The 17343-nt window shown below is 38.0% G+C and overlaps 1 protein-coding gene across 7 annotated transcripts in view; it reads left to right on the forward strand.

Annotated features, from left to right (window-relative positions):
• Nucleotides 1-17343, forward strand: part of CTNNA2 (catenin alpha 2) — a 465423-nt gene that overhangs the window by 365141 nt on the left and 82939 nt on the right. For all 7 annotated transcript variants that reach the window (XM_021535749.3, XM_021535753.3, XM_021535748.3 and 4 more), the window contains one exon: nt 1370-1522. In XM_021535749.3, coding sequence (XP_021391424.1) covers nt 1370-1522 — 153 coding nt within the window. The remainder of the gene's footprint in view (nt 1-1369; nt 1523-17343) is intronic.

Raw genomic sequence — 17343 nt, forward strand, 5'->3', positions numbered from 1 at the left:
ATCTTTCTGGCTCTCTTTCAAATTTTGTAGAAGTTTGACACTAATTAGTGGTCATTAGTAAGGTGGAAAAGAGGTTAGTGACATCATTCTTACAGTAATATTGTTTCAAATAGGTGTTTATATGGACTAACAGGTGTTAAATCTTCAGTAACTTGTAAGGTGTTTTTTTTCTTCCTTTAGAATAAATTGTAATATGTTTTCTAATCTGCCTGGAAAATGCTAAAAAGGTTTTCTGTTTATACTTCTTGGAGCTATTCAAATGGGAATACAAAGCACAAGGCATCTGCTACAGAAAATATTAATTATTGTATGGAATACTATTCACTGGAGGAATTAGAGAAGGCTTAGAAATATTCAGGCTAATATTTTTTAATGGTTGCTTGGAGTTAAGCTCCTTAATCCATATTTGGCTTTTTAGTGAGCTGAACTGTTTTTTCAAGTAGTGTGGAGCTTTCAATTCTCATCAATTTGCTATGTCTTACACGATTTATCACCATCATTCTGTACAGATCCATTCAGGCCAGTAGGATTAGGTGTATGTCAGCACAAATCCCAGGAGGGGTTTGCAGAGCCTAGGCCCTCAAGTTTTTAATTTTGCTTGCAGGAAATATTGGAGAAAAGGGAGCAAAAAGTCCAAATTCCCACATAATGCCGTGAGACGCAAAACATCAGTGCTCCAATATGAACAGTGGTGTCGGAATCTGTGGTATTGATGATTCTGAGATTGTAGAAAGTCTCTGTCTTTTTGCCCCGCTGACAAAGCAGAAGCCATAATTGGTCTGTGCTGGTTTCCAGGTTGTTTATTCTGTTTATCTCTCACATGTTCTGCTGCCCTGCCCAGCTCTGTCCTGCAGGGCAGCGTGTGGGGCTCTGCCCTCAGTGGGATGTTACAAACATTAAATACCAGAAACTCCCTGGGCTGGATTTACAATAACGTGCCAATATCTGTCACCTACGTTGGACAGTGTGTCCCCAGCCTGAACCAACAGAAAAATGCCAACGCCACAGTGAGACATGGAGGGCATGAAGAAGGAGAAAAAGGACAAGGCACACCCAATTTCCTCCATCTTGTCCCCTTTGGACCCCTAATCTAGAAACCTAAAATTTTACTTTTGCACCTGTGCCACACTTAATTATTACTTCTATCAAACACTCAGAGCTTGTAATTCATCCTGTAAGACTGAAAACTCTTTTCCATGGACAGAGATCACAGCCAGTGTCTCTGGGGGCTCTGTCCAGGGGGGTTCCTGACCCCTGCCAGGGTCCCAGACCTTCCAGGGCAGCCAGAGGGATGCCCTGGATTCCCACACAGTGGGAACGTGTGCTGATAAATATCCTCTATTTACTGCTCTGCTGTCTTTTGTCACAGCTCCGGAAGGCAGTGATGGATCACATATCAGATTCATTCCTGGAGACCAACGTCCCACTGCTGGTTCTCATCGAGGCCGCGAAAAGCGGCAACGAGAAAGAAGTGAAGGAATACGCTCAGGTCTTCCGTGAACACGCCAACAAGTTGGTGGAGGTAAGTGACCTTATGGACACAGCCAGATTTCCATCTGGCACCTCCAGGGGAGGCAGGAAAAGTTATATACTGAGTGAAACGTTAGAGATGTTGTTTCAGGAGTTTTGGTCAACTTTATGGTGTTGATCGCCCTGGAAATGTTTGGATGACAGGCAGAGGAACGTGCTGTGGTTTAGTGGTTCATGACAGCAATTGAGCATGTTAGAAATGGTGTTTCCAGCAGTTTGTCAAAAGGCATGAGCAACAAGAATTAAATTTCAGTTTGACTTCACTAACAGTACAATTAAATGAATGTCTGAATGTCTATTAAGCAAAAAGCCAAATCAGTGCTTCACAATCTGGTCCTGGCCAAGGGCTGCTCTAGACTTAATTATTTGTCAGTCTGAACTGAAACAGGGCAAAGGATGTACAGAGAAGGCACAGTCTTAAGAACATATATGGTCTTAAAAGAGCTGTAGCTCATATATTTATTTATTTATTTATTTGTTTATTTACTTATAGTACCTTCTCTTTCTGAAGGTACACACTGTAAAGTCAACCAGTGATAATTATAAGTCTTCAGGGATGATATTGAAATAGCTTTATTCTACAATGAGGAGTATAAAATGCAATTATTGAAACCTTGGATACTTATGGAATGGACATCTAATAAAATTATAATGTTAATTTCTGTTTGCCTTCAACGGGCCAAGAACTATGAAAAGTGCTTGTGTTTTTAAAGAAAAATATAACTCAGTGATTTGTTCCATAACATTGTGTGGCATTTTTCTGTACTAGCAATGTTTTGAAGGCTTTGTAGACCCTTTGCAACATATTTTCTTGTCACACAATGTGGTATTTAGCAAAAAGAAATGCAATTAAGGAATTACTGCTCTGACTGGTACTGAACTATACCTCAATGTCTTCTGTTAAAACAGGACTCTTGCTAATTCTGTAGAGCTTGAGCTGAGGCAAAGGATTTATTGGTTAATATTGAGTAAATTTGGATAGTTCCCTAATAAAGTAAATGTCTGGATGTCTTTTTTCAGTGGGTGTGTGTTTTCAAATGTTCTGGAGCATCTCATTCTTGCCATGTACCAAAGAGGGAGTCAAGGTACCTTATTCTGCTCTGGAAATCAGGTGTTTGCTAAAGTACTTAACTTGTAGGTACCAAAAGGAAGGTCTTGGGGGTCTAAACTTTCTGTACAATGCTGAATTCAGTAAGGTTTATTGCTGTTGTCTGCAAGAGGATCACAGGGCTGTCAGCAGCCTTCAGCCCAGCCCCTGTGTATATGCAAAGATTTATTGCTGCCTCCTTGTGACTGGAGCTGTGGCAATGAAAATGGAAATAGCTGGTAGGTGTATAAAGAGAGGAAAAAAAAACCCAAACAAATGGAAAACCCCTCCACAATGTTTGTTCATAGCTATAGTGGCAGTGGAGTTGTAGGCTTATATGCAGTGAACATATGTGGGGTTAGTGTTATAGCAGTCACATCCTCCACAGATTTGCAGGAAAGTGTTGCAATGACAGTTCTAATAGCATTATTAAAAAATTAAAAATAGCTAAGTAGATACTTTAAAAATACAATAAGAGGTAATGGCATAAAAGGAGGAAAAATACCTTTTAGGGGTGTAGTTAAAAAAAAAAAAAAAAGCCAAAAACTCCCTGCCAGAAAAACCCACAACTTTAATGGGAAGAAAGAAGAATGCAGTGCTGTTAAACTGTCAGAGAGAGAATTTATGTTTATTATGGGGAGGAAATTCTTTACTGTAAGCATGGTGAGACCTTGACACCCCCAGAAAAGCTGCCCCAACCCTGGAAATCTCTAAGGCCAGGTTGGATGGGGCTTGGAGCAACCTGGAATAGTGGAAAGTGTCCCTGCCCATGGCAGGGGGTAGCACTGGATGCACTTTAAGCTCCCTTCCAACCCAGGGCATTCTGTGATTCTATGAAACAAAAAAACCAAAAAAACAAACAAACAAAAAAATGCAGTTTAAGTTATTTAGTCTTGTATTTACAAGCCTAACATTACATTAGATTTGTATTTTAGACCAAATGGAGGTTGGTAAATGATTTTCAACATGTGGTTAGCTTGTACCCCACTGAAAAACAACAATTTTGGTATCAATAGATGTCTCGGGGCTAATACCTAATATTTTTATGCCATTTAGGTTGTTCCAGAGTCTTAGAAGCAGATTCTTAATTGAATACTGCATATCTATGATAGCTGGTACTGGCTTGTGGGTGCATTCTTACTCTTTTCCAAGGATGGGTTCTTTTAGGTGGATCTTGCCCTTTTAGTAGTAAGAACTATTTCTGGTTCAGGTAAAAAGAATTTTGAAAAAATTAATTCCTAGTGCAAGTGAAATTTTTAACCCCAAATTTCAAGTTCATCAGTCTGCAGAAACAAATGCGTATTTGGGATATATTTATGTCCCTTTTATACTAGATTTTGCACTTCAAATAGTTTCATCATTTTTACTTACTGATGCACAATGGAATCTTAGCAGATGGATTTTTCTGGTTTTGTGGGTCAAGTATCTTGCAAATAGTAAAGTGTGGTTTAAAGATGAGCCATAATCAAGTGACTATGAAATGTAAGATGCTTTCCCAGGCACGGGGCCAGAATTGCTTGCTAAGATATGCAAACACAGCTCTGCTGAAATGCGTGGAGTTGCACTTGCTCATGGCAGAGGAATTTGGCACTGCCAGTTCAATACTGTGAAAAGTCTGTAGTATTAATCATTAATTTCAAAATCTGAATCTGAATTTCTTGGATGTCCTACCAAGCTCAATAGACAGCCTGTCAAAAGGTCAGGAAAAAATAATATATGTTTTAATATTTCTTTACATGAAACCTTCATTTTTCCATCCTGAGGGGAAAAAAATTGCACTTCTTGATATTTGTTGAATACAAATGGCAGAATTTTCTCTGCATAGCCAATACAATTTTAAAAATATATTTTGTCAGCTTGAGCCTTAAGGAGGTTAATTTTCTTTTATAGTCCATATTGCAGAATATTTAAATCTCCTCTCAAAAGCCATTTTCATTATATAATATTTTCCCTTCCTCACCTGTTACCATAACATTAATAACAACAAAGATGGATTGTCATTTTTTGAGACATTCACTGACAACTAGATTTGTCTATGGGTTTTGTTGGAAACACAGAGTGAGGTGTAACTTAACTATAATGTAAATCATACAAAATAAATCAAATTGTCAGACAGATTCTGGGGGTAAAACATAATAATAAAATAAAACAGAATTTAGATGGTACCACTCCAGAATTTAGATGGGCAACTCTTTTCCTTGCAATGGTTTTTCACAGCCATTTCTCAATTTTTTTTCTGTCTTCTGAAACTGAGGTTAGAGAAATCATGGTGCTTTTCTGGGTCATGATCTTTTCCTCACAAATCCCTTTATGTTTTATAAGAAATTATCTTCAATGGCTGAAAGTAAATGCCTGAGTTGTAATCCCAACTTCAGATGTGACCTTGGGAAGTCATTTAACTTCTCTACCCAAGCACCTTCATTAGTAGCATAAGGTTAATGACAGATAATTCTAATACCTACCACATAAAGGCACTTGACTGATAAATCAGCTCAGATTTATTCAATGCATCTATCAAAGCAGTATAAGGAAGCTAATTAATTATTTTTCATTGTTCTGTTTGCTAGAGATTTTCCTGGTTTAACTGTTTCTTGAAAAATTAAATTATTAAATCTAACAAGTTTTCCTGGTGGATGAAATTCCAGTAAAATCTTAAGAGCCATAGTAGCAGTCTGTTCAGTTGGAATTCAGATTACAGGGACTGGATCAGACCTTCCATTCTCAAAAGGATGGATATAAGTCCAAGAGATTTCTACTTGTTGTCTCAGTCTGGGGGGTTGTAATGCTTTTTTGGAAATGCTTCAGCATTTTGGTGGTCAGTGAACATTTGCAAGAGTTGCATTATTCTTATTTCAAACAAAACCTGAGTGAAGGGTTTTTTTTTTCTTCTTCAGTATGAACTGATGAAGCACCACATTTAAAAAACTTAAAAATGAACTTTTCAAAATCCCTTACTACTTTTCAATGAATTTATTTTTATGAAGATTTTTTTGGACCCCACATGAATCCATCAGTTTCACCTCATACAAAATTAAAAGATTTCTGGAGAGATGACAAATAATCCAAGTTGCTTGTAAGAACACCTGGCCAGTGGAAGAACTGAGTTAGGCAATGGTTTATGGTGATTTAAAGTGGATATAGTTCAGGCACATCAATAGTGTCATAAGGTTGGATGATAAATTACAGCAGTTGAAATCTAACAGCACAGTTCTAGTTTTGGTTTATGGTCTCTCTGTTCATTATTTTTGCAGAAGCCTTAATTAATTTTCTCCATGTAATTGCCACTTTGAAGAGGGTCGTGGGTTACTTTTGGGCAGTTAGGGGCTTAGGACTTTACAAAAAAAAAAAAAAAAGAAAAGAGTTTGAACTTCTTTATGAGACACAACGCAGGCTTTCATTTTCTAAGAATTGTATTATTTGGAGCTCCCTAATTCAGACTGATTGTAACCTTTCCCATCATAAATGTGGAAACAGGTTTACATGCTGAAGACAGGAGGGGAAAAAAAACATTTTCAGTATGCACTGCACACAAAACAAGCATCTGGGCTGCTCAGTGACCCCTTCTTGGCTCATTTGATAATGAGAGAAAAGGGGCAAAATTGTGAAAGAAGATTTTACTCAGGTGGTCGACAATGGATTTAATCTCAATTTACATCAGCATTAAGAGAACTAATATCCAAACCAGTATTTTTTTCTTTCCAGAAATAACTCTTAGAAAACCACGAAGAAATGCAAAACTTTCTGCTAGGGAGTGAAGATCCTCTGTGTAACTCTGCCATGCACTCGAGGTCGATGCAGTGCTGGGAGTTCACATGTGCCACTTCAGCTCCCTTCCAGGAGGCACTGGTGGCCTTCATAAGGAATAGGTGACAGTATTTTCTTTGTGCTTTTGTAAATATTGTATAAATTCATGAATTGACAGATTTTAATTTAAGACAGATAAAACCCAGAGGAAAAAGCCGGAGGAAAAAAAATTGGCTCATTTATTTCTGCAACTTTAGTTCAAGGAACCAAGACTGTTCCTGCTGATATTTTCACAAAAACTTGAGATGTTCTATTCTTTTTTTTTGTTTAAGTGCACACTGCTGTTTCAGCAGAGTACACACCTAGCTGTTTGCTTCTGATGATGGAGAAAAAGTGTCAGTATTCTGTCATAGCTTCTGCATCCAACTTGCATCCTGAAAAATGTGTACATCCCTGGGTTTACTCTTACAGATTGACCAGCTTTTACTCTGCATTTTTCTTTTAGCTGACTTTAAGCTAGATAAGAAGTACAATTTAGGAGGTGGTATTCCTTGCTTCTAAGCAAGGAGTGTTAAGAAAGCCATGGATTAGTTTAATTCAAGCTCTTCATTCAAGTTGAGAGATTTTACTTGAAATTAAAGCTATGAGCTACCTTTGTGTCCTAGTGTTTCATCTGCTCAGTTTTAATTTCCATCCCAGGCCTTTCTTTCCTGTGTGGGCAGCAGATGTTCCTAATTCCTAGTAAACACCAGGAGTGTACTGACACAGCTAAAGCCACAAATTCACTTATTACAGCGAGACAGTGAGAAGTTTGGACTCTGAATTGTGGGAACTCAAAATGTCCCTCAGACATTTTTGGATGCTCTGGGCCCAGGTCAGAAGCATTTGAGACCCTGGCAGGCAGCTGCAAACAGCTGTGATTTTGGATTTGAACCATGGAATGATTTACCAACCTTGAAGGAAGAACAAGAAGCCACAAAAGTTTAGATATTATAGTAGAAGTAGTCACAAAGTAGAGGGAAATATTTTTGAGTGCTGTACAGGGGGGTTTTTACTTTGTACATGGGGGTCAGAAGTTTTAAGATGGAGGGATCTGGGCCTGCCCTGTCCTCCCTCTTTCTTCTTCCTTACCTCCATGTTCTTGGTGATGTTGGCACTCACAGGTTGGTTTAGAGTAGAAAATCACCATTTAATATAGGTAATAGGCATTGGGGGAAAACTGTAACCATGTAACACGTAATGTACCATATAAAAGATAGAAAATCACCATTTAATATAGGTAATAGGCATTGGGGAAAAACTGTAACCATGTCACACGTAATGTACCATATAAAAGATAGAAAATCACCATTTAATATAGGTAACAGGCATTGGGGAAAAACTGTAAACATGTAACACATAATGTACCATATAAAAGACAGCAGCAGCCCTGGGCGGGGAGAGAAGAAGCAGTCGGGGTCAGAGAGGATGTCAGGGTGTGTGTGTGCCTCTGCCTGAGCTGTGAGCAAACCACAGCAGCCCCAGAAGAAAATATTTTGGATAAATTGCAATAAACAATCATGAGACCAAACAACAAGAGGCTGCTGAGCCTTCTTTGGAAGCACAGGTTGGAGGAGAGACTTTTTCCACCACACGGAGCCACCCCTGACCTAGGGTGGTCTTCGACATTGAGTGAAGTTCCTGAGTCCCTCCTGCAGCCAGATTTTATGTCTGTTTGTCCTCCTTTGAGGCAAAATGAGCTCAAATTCTTTCAGGATAAAACTTTCTGGTAGTGCAGGGTGATGAGTGAACTCATTATCCTGCCTTTTTTACTGACTTTAACCACTGGGTATTGACATTCCACTGGGATCCATGCCAGTTTCATCTCCTGTTGTCTCGATTAATGCTGAAATGGAATCAAAGTGCCTTAGAAAAGGTGAGACACAGAAACAGCTGCTGCTTTGTGACTTTTAGAACCTCTGGTGTTCTGTCTCTGATGCAGGTAAATAAAATTAAAATTATTAGAATAAATTTAAGGAGGTAAATACTCAGTGTCTGCATGGTCAAGGCCAGCGCTGCCTTCAGGCTGTGAGGGTCCCTCCCCAAGGCTTGGCAGCTGCTCTGAAGGGAGAAGCTGCAGGACCTGTGCTCTCTAAACTGCATTGCTGACACAGAAATAGGAGGGAAATTAAACAATTGGATGTGGAGAATTTGGCTACAGCAGATGCTGATCCCTCAACATCTGCCCTTGGCAGATTTCCAGTGAAACTGAGGAATCCAGGATGGCTGGAATGGGGAGGAGCTTCCTTATCTCATGGCTACTTTGGCAATATTGCTCCAAAATTTCTTCCTACCTATAAACACCTGAGTAAACAATCACACCAGAGGCAGTGAGACTATTACCATTCTCTTGAGTAATCATTTTCTATTCATTTGTCCCTTTTTTCTTAGACTGCTGCACTCTTTCATTTCACAGCAATGCCAGCAGGGTTGAAGGATAATTTTATTTATTCACACATATTCCTGTAATGTAAATAAGAATCAAATGCTACATGAAGTTAGCAACTTGTGGGTAATGATGGTTTTCTTCCTTCCCAGGAGAGTACAAGATTAAAAATTAAATTTAAAAAATACTAACTGGGAAATTGATGCAGAATCTCCCATGCCAACTTGAAAGCATTTTTAGCTTTGAGACTGTAAACATAAAGCCAGTGCTGTGCTGGTTCTGTTATCTGATTTCCTAGAGGTCATCATTCATTAACAAATGCCTTATCATGTGGTTTTGCACATTGGAAAAAAATGCTGGAGGATTTCCTATCAATGGAACTGTAATGCAGCCAATTCTTCACATTTTTTTGTAATTGTATTACATCTTCATGTGTTCTCTATTACTTATTTTCATGAGAAATACCTGGTTATCTCCATCCAGCAAAATTTATTTGTAATAATTTCCCAGTATTTTCCAGTTACCTGAATTTTTTTTTTTATAATTAACTTTTAACCATGATTATTTGAGGCCTCTTTAAAAGAGATAAAATCAAATTACTCCCTTTTAATCACTAATATTTAAAAAATATTTTTTCTAGTGAATAACACCACCCCCTGAGCAGGGGACTCACTTCAATCTGATCATGCTCTGTGCTGTGTGATTCATATTTTCCTAAAATAACAGGACTCCTACAAACTCTAGTATCCATTTACACCTCCTATCCCCTACAATCCGCTCACACCCCAGTCTCTGTGATTTATAACTTGTTAATAATACAGTCAAGAGCACTTGTTATTTTTGATAATTAATTGATTATATAAATTAAGAATTTAGCTCCTCTAAACCAGTTGTTTGAATTTGTAACTTTAGTATACCACAGTACAGTACAACATCTGGCATGTTGGATATTCAGAAAATATTTTTTTTATACAGCCCCACCTAATTACCCTCATTCTTTATTTTTTACTCTCATATCCTAGTTGGTACAGTGTTTTATTTGTGTCCTAACCAGGACTGATGTTTTCCTCTTGTGCTTCTTTAAAATGGGTACCTCAATGTGGCTTCTAAAACCTGTGTGTTGGATACATTTTTGGTACTGAAGACAGGTTAATATTTTATTACTCTGTAAAAAGTTTAGCCTCTTGGCCTTTGTTCTGTGATGTATTAGCAGGCTTATATTTCAATTATTAAATGTCAGCCCTGTGCTTTTACATGAGCATCTTACACTGTGAGAGCTTAATTAAATAGCCTGTCCTAGAGCACAAAGTGTAAGAGAAATAATGGAAATGGTGGGAAATGAAAGGATGAAATACAGGAATCTACACTGTTATTCCAAAATCACAACAAAATAAGAAATTAAACAAATAGCTCTAATTACTGCAGAGAAAGGGAATTTGTCATTAAAAATTGAGCCATTTCAGGGCAGAAATGCAGGGGCAAAGCTATGTGTAAGAAGTGAGAAAGTCAGTAAAAGCTGTAAGTACTTCTGAGGAAACTGAAAAAAAAAAACATTTACAAGGAAATAGTGAGCCCAAAATATTGGAGAGCATTCAGACCTGCTAAAAAATTGAGTAGATATCCAGAGAAAATTTGAGCACAGAAGAAATTAAGCACAAATTCAGAAGATTTGAGCACAGAACAGCATGCTTAATGATGGAGTTTTGAACTGATGCAAAAGCAGAAATTGTAATCCTTTATCTAGAAATCTCTAGAAATTATCTTGAACAAAAGTTACAGCAATTTTGATTTAAAAATGTTTTGCAAGCAAATTACACGTGTCAAATAGTCAAATACAGGCAGCTGAGTAATAAAACTGATTTCTTAATTGATTAATCCAGAATAAAACATGTATTTGAATCCCAGTATCAAGATACATGGGAGTGTACCTGTTTCTTCAGCTGATGCAATGTGTGCGTCATAGTGAATTTTATCCTGGTTTTAACTCTCTGTCCCATTTCCTGCATTCTAACAAGCATCGTGGTTATGGTAAACCAGTCACAGGTATATCCCACATTGCTTCTTTTCTGTTTTCCTAGAATTCCAGGTTTTCTCAGGAATAAAATGCACCTTTTGCCTTTTTGGATTGGTTCAGTAACTCTTGTTATTGTCTTTTGACACCAGTAGTCTCAGCTTTGAATGGCCTGTGCAGCTTTAAAATATTTTTCTGTCAAAGCAGATCCTCAAGAAAAGCAGCAGAGTCAGATAAACCATGTCTTTGTTTCCCCCAGGACAATTCTTATTTGGACAAAATATTCATCTCTCCCTGGAAGCTTTTGCTACAGAATTGCATGGGGGAAATTTTAGGAGAAATCAGGAAGATGATATGAATGGACACAGAGCAAGCTGTGAGAAATAGTGATCTGGGAGAGCTGCTGGTATAAGAGAAGGTTTTAGGGTGAATTTACAGTGAATTTATTCATATCTGCTTGCAATGCTGCTGCTGAGTGTCAAGCACATAAGGGGCTAGATTTTTTTTTTTTTTTTTTTTTTTTACTTATTTACAACCCATGGATTCAAGAAGAAAATTCATCATGTTATGTAGATATGTATCCAGAAAGAAAGTATTCTTAGTCAGAATTATCCTAGGTGAAAAGTTGAGCTCAGTTATGAAGGAAAAGACATGTTGGAAAGCCTCATGAAATAAAAGAGCAGCAAGCTCATTCAGAAAATATCTAGATATGACTGATTAAAATACCATAAGCCTAATAAAGAAATATCTCTAGTGTTTGAAAGTTTTTTTTTTACCTTAATTAAAATTTCAAAGATAAAACCAACCACCTAATTATTCTGTTAGAATAACGTTATAACAAGTGTGTGGATCAGGATTCACCAGAAAATCTTTTATGAAATATCGATGATAATAAAGGAGGACTGACTCCATCACTTAGCCTGAAAAAATCATTGGTTTCACTGCTTTATTTCCAGGCTTGGCCTTCTGAAAATCAAATAAAACAATTAAGTGGATTTTCTTCAAAGTCCCAGAAAGTTTTTCCTATGGCCTCAGAGCAGGCAGCAGCAACTTCAGCCTGAGGACAACTTCTTAAGAAACTTTTAAGTAGCCTTAAAAAGGATTTTAGCATGAAAGCATAATCTCAACAGTAAGTATAGTTTCACAGTACACAGGTTATAAAACTCCTGTTTTGATGATCCTGAAGTGCTTCCAAGACTTCAAAAGTTGAGGAAAAGTGGTTCTATAAGCCTTAATCTCTTTGCAATATGTTATGCTTGAAAAAGCACGAGATAGAGAAGGGAGGAAAAGTCCAGATTTTATCAACGCCTGCACTTCCTGCAGTCAAAAGGTTTGTAGGATTCAGGTCCTGCTTCTGAAGGATGAATAACTGAAAAGCTGCTGCCATCACCCCAGTGATGGGGTTGTTTTAGCTGGTGTCAGAGTCAAGTCACTGCAGCGAGAACCTTTTATCACAGAGCCACAAATGTGGTCTTGCTGTCTCCTTGTAATCTGTGATTTCATCCTCCTCCCCTTTGGGGCACTAATCAGGGGACTCCAGGTTTTCTTTTAGTTGTAATGAAATAAGGACAGTTTTTGACCATGGCTGTGCAGAGCGTGCAGCACATCAGCTGTTGCCTTCCCAAAACACAATTTGTGCTGTTCAGAGCTTCAAGGGATCTGGAAATATCACCATGGCTGGGGAAGCAGGTAAGAGCAGCCATGAGGTCTGAAGCCACTCGTGGTGTGACTGGAAGTGCCATGGATGTCACTACTGGACACGAAATGAGTACACAGAAGCTTGCTGAGTTCAAGAGAGAAAAAGAGCTAATTTTGCAATAGAGCTGACTTTTCAATATATAGAAGTTTAAAAGTGACAATGAATTGGAGGATTAAATTGCCACCTCTCTAACCACACTGGTTAAACTAACAGTCTATTATTTCTTTCTTTCTATAAAGAAGAATGCAAAACAATCATTATTTACATGAGCAATGTGTGAGAACTCCAGTAGAAATATGTAAACATTATCAGAAGGCATGGAAAAAAAATTAAAAAAACTTTAAAATTTTCAAAAGAAAACTTAGCACTTTTAAAAATCAGGGCAACATATGGATACTTTTTTGTCACAGGAATTGTTGGTGCTGCAATGTCAGAAGGAGCATGAAGGCACTCACCAGTGTGTATTAAGAATAAAACAAAGAAAATTTTAAATAGCAGAGGGGGAAATGAGGATGAAACAATAATGATACATTATTTGACTCAATCCTCACAGGAATTATTATTCTTGCTGGGATGCCAATATAGTTGTAGAGTTTATGCAGGAGAGGAAAATCACTGCGGCTTTGTGGGACCCCTCTCAGGTAATTACAGTGTCAAAGGACATCTCTTTCAACAAAAGTGTTTGGTGATTTTGTTGGTTTACATTATAAAAATTGAAGTGTAGGTAGGAATAGCTGCTACTGACCACAGTTCTTACAATATTGAGTAACATTAAACCTCTAATCATGCATGGTATTGCAGCTAATCACTGAGTTACCTTAACACCCACTGATTTGAAGAATGTAAAGCACTTAAATAACACAAATGGGAAGCTGCAACACTTCACATTCCCAGTCTGCGAGAGAAAGCAAGAGCAGATTAAATGTTGTACCTTGTCTTGCACACAAATATCTCAGTATTCCTGTAGTCTTTGCCCATTTCAATGGATACTGGTAAATAAATAAATAGGATGAACAGATCACTGGCAGCATTATACAAAAGGTTCTACATCAGTGTAAGTATTAATTACACTCATTTCTGACAGATGATTTTCAAAAGCCTAACAGATAAAAGCATTAAGACCATAAATCATTAATTTAATCTGATTATTTCCAGTCAGTCCTTTATTTATTGTCCTCTCAATTAAAAATTGAGGTTAATGAATCTTTCAAATGTACTATAATATTCTAGTATTCATTATTTCCCCTCTTCCACCCCAGGTAAAAGTCTATCTTTTTTTTCTCCTCTCCATCCCTTTTTGCATTAGAGAGGCACTTCTGAGTCACACCATATATTTTCATTTCTGAAAGTCGCTGATAGCAGTTTTCCCATCTGAAATGTGTACAGAGAATGAGATGGCAAAAAGCCAGGCAGCAGCAGGAGCTCTGGAGAGCAAATGTGCAAGTACAGTTTTACCTTGGTCTTACCTTACAGCTTTCTCTTTTCCTTTACCTTCTTTCCTATCCATATCATGGCCATAAATCATCTTTTCTTTCCATTTTGTTTCTAAGAAAACGTAGAATTCTGCTGAGGAACTTGCATTTCTGGCCCCATTTTTGAAAATTCCTGATTTGCAAATGAATGAGGTATTACCCAAACATACCCAAAATTGGTAGCAATCATCAGAATGATTCATCATTTTTATGCATCATAGTTAGAAATACAAATAATTTCTTCCCCAGTGTTTTTTTGCCAAGTCCAACCCATTCTTTATTGCTACCTGCCTTCATTAAGTCTTTTCTCGTGTAGAGCAGAATTATTTCCAACATCTTCAAAGCAGAATAGCAATTTTTATTCCTTCCTTTTTTGTAATGTTTGACACAAATGAGTTTGGCATTTTGCGCGCTGCAGGTGAATGTGTAAAGATGCTTGGTTGGGGTGAAATGATAAATCTTCCTCCATCTTCACAGACACAATGTCAGTGTCCATCAACCAGGGCTAAATCCAGGCCTTCTGACTTGACTGAACTTAGAACTACAGCAGCTCAGGTTCTCTTTGGGTGATTCTTCTTGCCTCGAACTCTTTTTAGTGCTCAAAAGCACCAATGTTTGTCTTGCATCAATTTTGGAGGTTTGGAGTGTTTTCTTCTGGGTGTTTTTTGTTTTGTTTTGGTTTTTTTTTAAACTCAAAATGCTTTTTTAAAATTTAATCATTAATACGATCTCCACTTTGTAGGCAGTATCTCCACTTTGTGGGCAAAGTGAACCTGTAGCAGATGGAGAAAAAGAATCTGATCATTGTCATTTCTGTCAGTAGTTCATCAGTGAGATTTTCAGACTCCTTGTTCCAGTTTCTGGATTTTATCCAAAATATCTTTTGACTTTTGGTTGACTTGTTATTTGCATATCACTTAAAATAGTAGACTAGATACAAGTGGGCAAAAAACTTTGAGCATTTAGAAACCATTAGATGCAACCTACTCTTTACTATATTTAAGCCAGTAAAAGTAAACATAGTAGACTTCCAGGATTAATTTTAAATAGCTAGAAGCTTGCTAACATACAAGACAAACTTAATTTTGCCCAACTTTTGCCTTTAGCCTTTTAGATGGTTATTGTCTGTACCCTCTGGGACAGCACAGTAGGGAGATAGACTTTTAGATGGTGTTTATTGTCATCCCAAACTAGAGGGATCAGGTAAAATATGTGGGATGCATTGACTGAAGATCCCTTTCTCTTTGTGCATCTTTGTAGAGATCTGCCATCTTTGCAGCTCTCCCTTGGATGCTTTCTGATAATGAAGATAGAAAACTGTTAGAAAGCATCCAAGGGAAGAGCTCTGAAGATGGAGAAGGATTTGGAAGAGAAGCTGATTGAGGAGCAGCTGATATCACTTGGTCTGTTCTGTCTGGAGGAGATGGGTCAGATCTCATCAGGGTCTGCAGCTCTGATCTTTGCTCTCTGTGACAGTGCCAGGACCCAGGGAATGGCTGGAGCTGGGTCAAGGGGATTTATGTTGGATTTCAGGGAAAGGTTCTTCCCCCAGAGGGTGCTGGGCCAGGGGTTGGGTTTGATGGTCCTGGTGGGTCACTTCCAACTCTGGATGTGATTCTGTGGATCCTAGACAATTAGGGGCAAAAAATGTCTTACAGTCGTGTCAGGATGTGTTGCATTTGGTGAACCTCTGGAATGACAAAAGTCATGTCTGTGGCAAAAGCTTTTCCCACAGAAGCTGCTGCTCTTTCCTGTGGTGTACTTCTAAATCTGCCTTCAGTTTCTTGCACAGGGGATATTGTGTGCATGTAATTACCTTCTGGTGAGAGCTTGAAATGCTTCATTTACATCAAATCCTTCCCTTGTAATAACACCATCATATCAAGTCTCTTTGCAAGTGAGACAACCAGTGGCACGTGTGTCTTAGGGGAGCATCAGCATTTCCCACCTCATGCAGGCTGAGGATATGTTTCCCTGATATTTTCTTTTAAGCTGCAGCAGAAGAATAACATCCTGGAGCCACTGCCTGTGGTCAGCTGGATCTTAACCTGCTTGAGCTCCCCAAGCTTATTTTAGTTTGCAGGGCCTGTCAAAGATGCTCCTGTTTCCATCTTGTGTGCACGGAAAGCTCTCCCGGCATGTAAATGTAACACAACAGATGGGACACACTGCATCTTGGCTGACCTCTGCTTTCAGCATTTAAATAGCTAAACTGATTTTATTACCATGAAATAAACTTCCAAGAACTTCTTATGCTCTAGACCAAGCTAACAAGTGCCAGCTGAAACCCTGCAACTGCAGTAGCTGGGAACGGTTTTCATAGTGGTTTCATGGGATTGGAAGAGATTTCTATGGATTCTAGTGAGAACCAGAGGGATGAAATGCCTGGAAAACTTTGATTTTTTTCCAAGCAAGACGAGGAAGTGAAAACAATGTTGTTAGGAGCACACATGGATTTTATTAATAAGAATTTCCAAAGTCATGCTCGTGGTTTTCGCTGTCATTGGAAAGAGACTGAGGACAAACAGGGCTTGGAACGTGGGCACCTGAAAAGTGGTGCTGAAGAAATGGTCAGCATGCTTCATCTCAATCTGCCATTTTAAAGAAGATTTTCTCTTTGTTCTCGCTGTTCTGTTGTTTTCAGCTCCTGATGCCCCCATTTCTTTGGGATTTATCCTCCTTTTTAAGCTGATTGTAAGACCAAGAGCTACCAGCTCTAAATCTTTAACAGGCCAGGTTTTATCTTCTCACAGAGAATTCCAGGAGGAACTCAGGAACTCCACTGCAAAACTCAGGGATGCTATCTCCTCCAGAAAAATAAACACTAGAAATTTATATATCTAGTAAAATGTAAAAGACAGGAATTACTAAAAAGCAGTAAAAAAGTACCCTTACCCTGTGCACCTTGGCTTCTGAGGGAGGGATAAAGGTCTCATTAACATTTTCTTACCCTTTTTCAACAGTTTTTTGTCATTAGAAATTATTATTACACTTTTCATGTTTTAGATTCTTTTCTCATACATGAATTTAGGCTCCATCCTTTTGGCTCCTGTCCCATTTGTTGGGCAGGAAAGTGAATGCACTCAGCTAACACTGATTGGAGTTTGAATATTAAATATAGACATACAGAGATATAGATATATATAGATAGAGATATAGTCATTGAATCCTATTTTTAAAAATGTTTGGCACATTCTTTAAAATTGAGCAAAATGTATGGAATGCATTTATTTTAAAAATCAATCTGAGTTAGTACAGCAGCATATTTGAATGCTTGCTTCCTTGGGGCTGCTGGGAAACTATCACATGCTTTGTACAAGGGGCTTTTATTCTGATTTCTTCAATTATACCAACTACAGATGTTACACACACATT

Source organism: Lonchura striata, chromosome 4, assembly GCF_046129695.1.
Source record: "Lonchura striata isolate bLonStr1 chromosome 4, bLonStr1.mat, whole genome shotgun sequence".
Taxonomy (NCBI): Eukaryota; Metazoa; Chordata; class Aves; order Passeriformes; family Estrildidae; genus Lonchura; species Lonchura striata.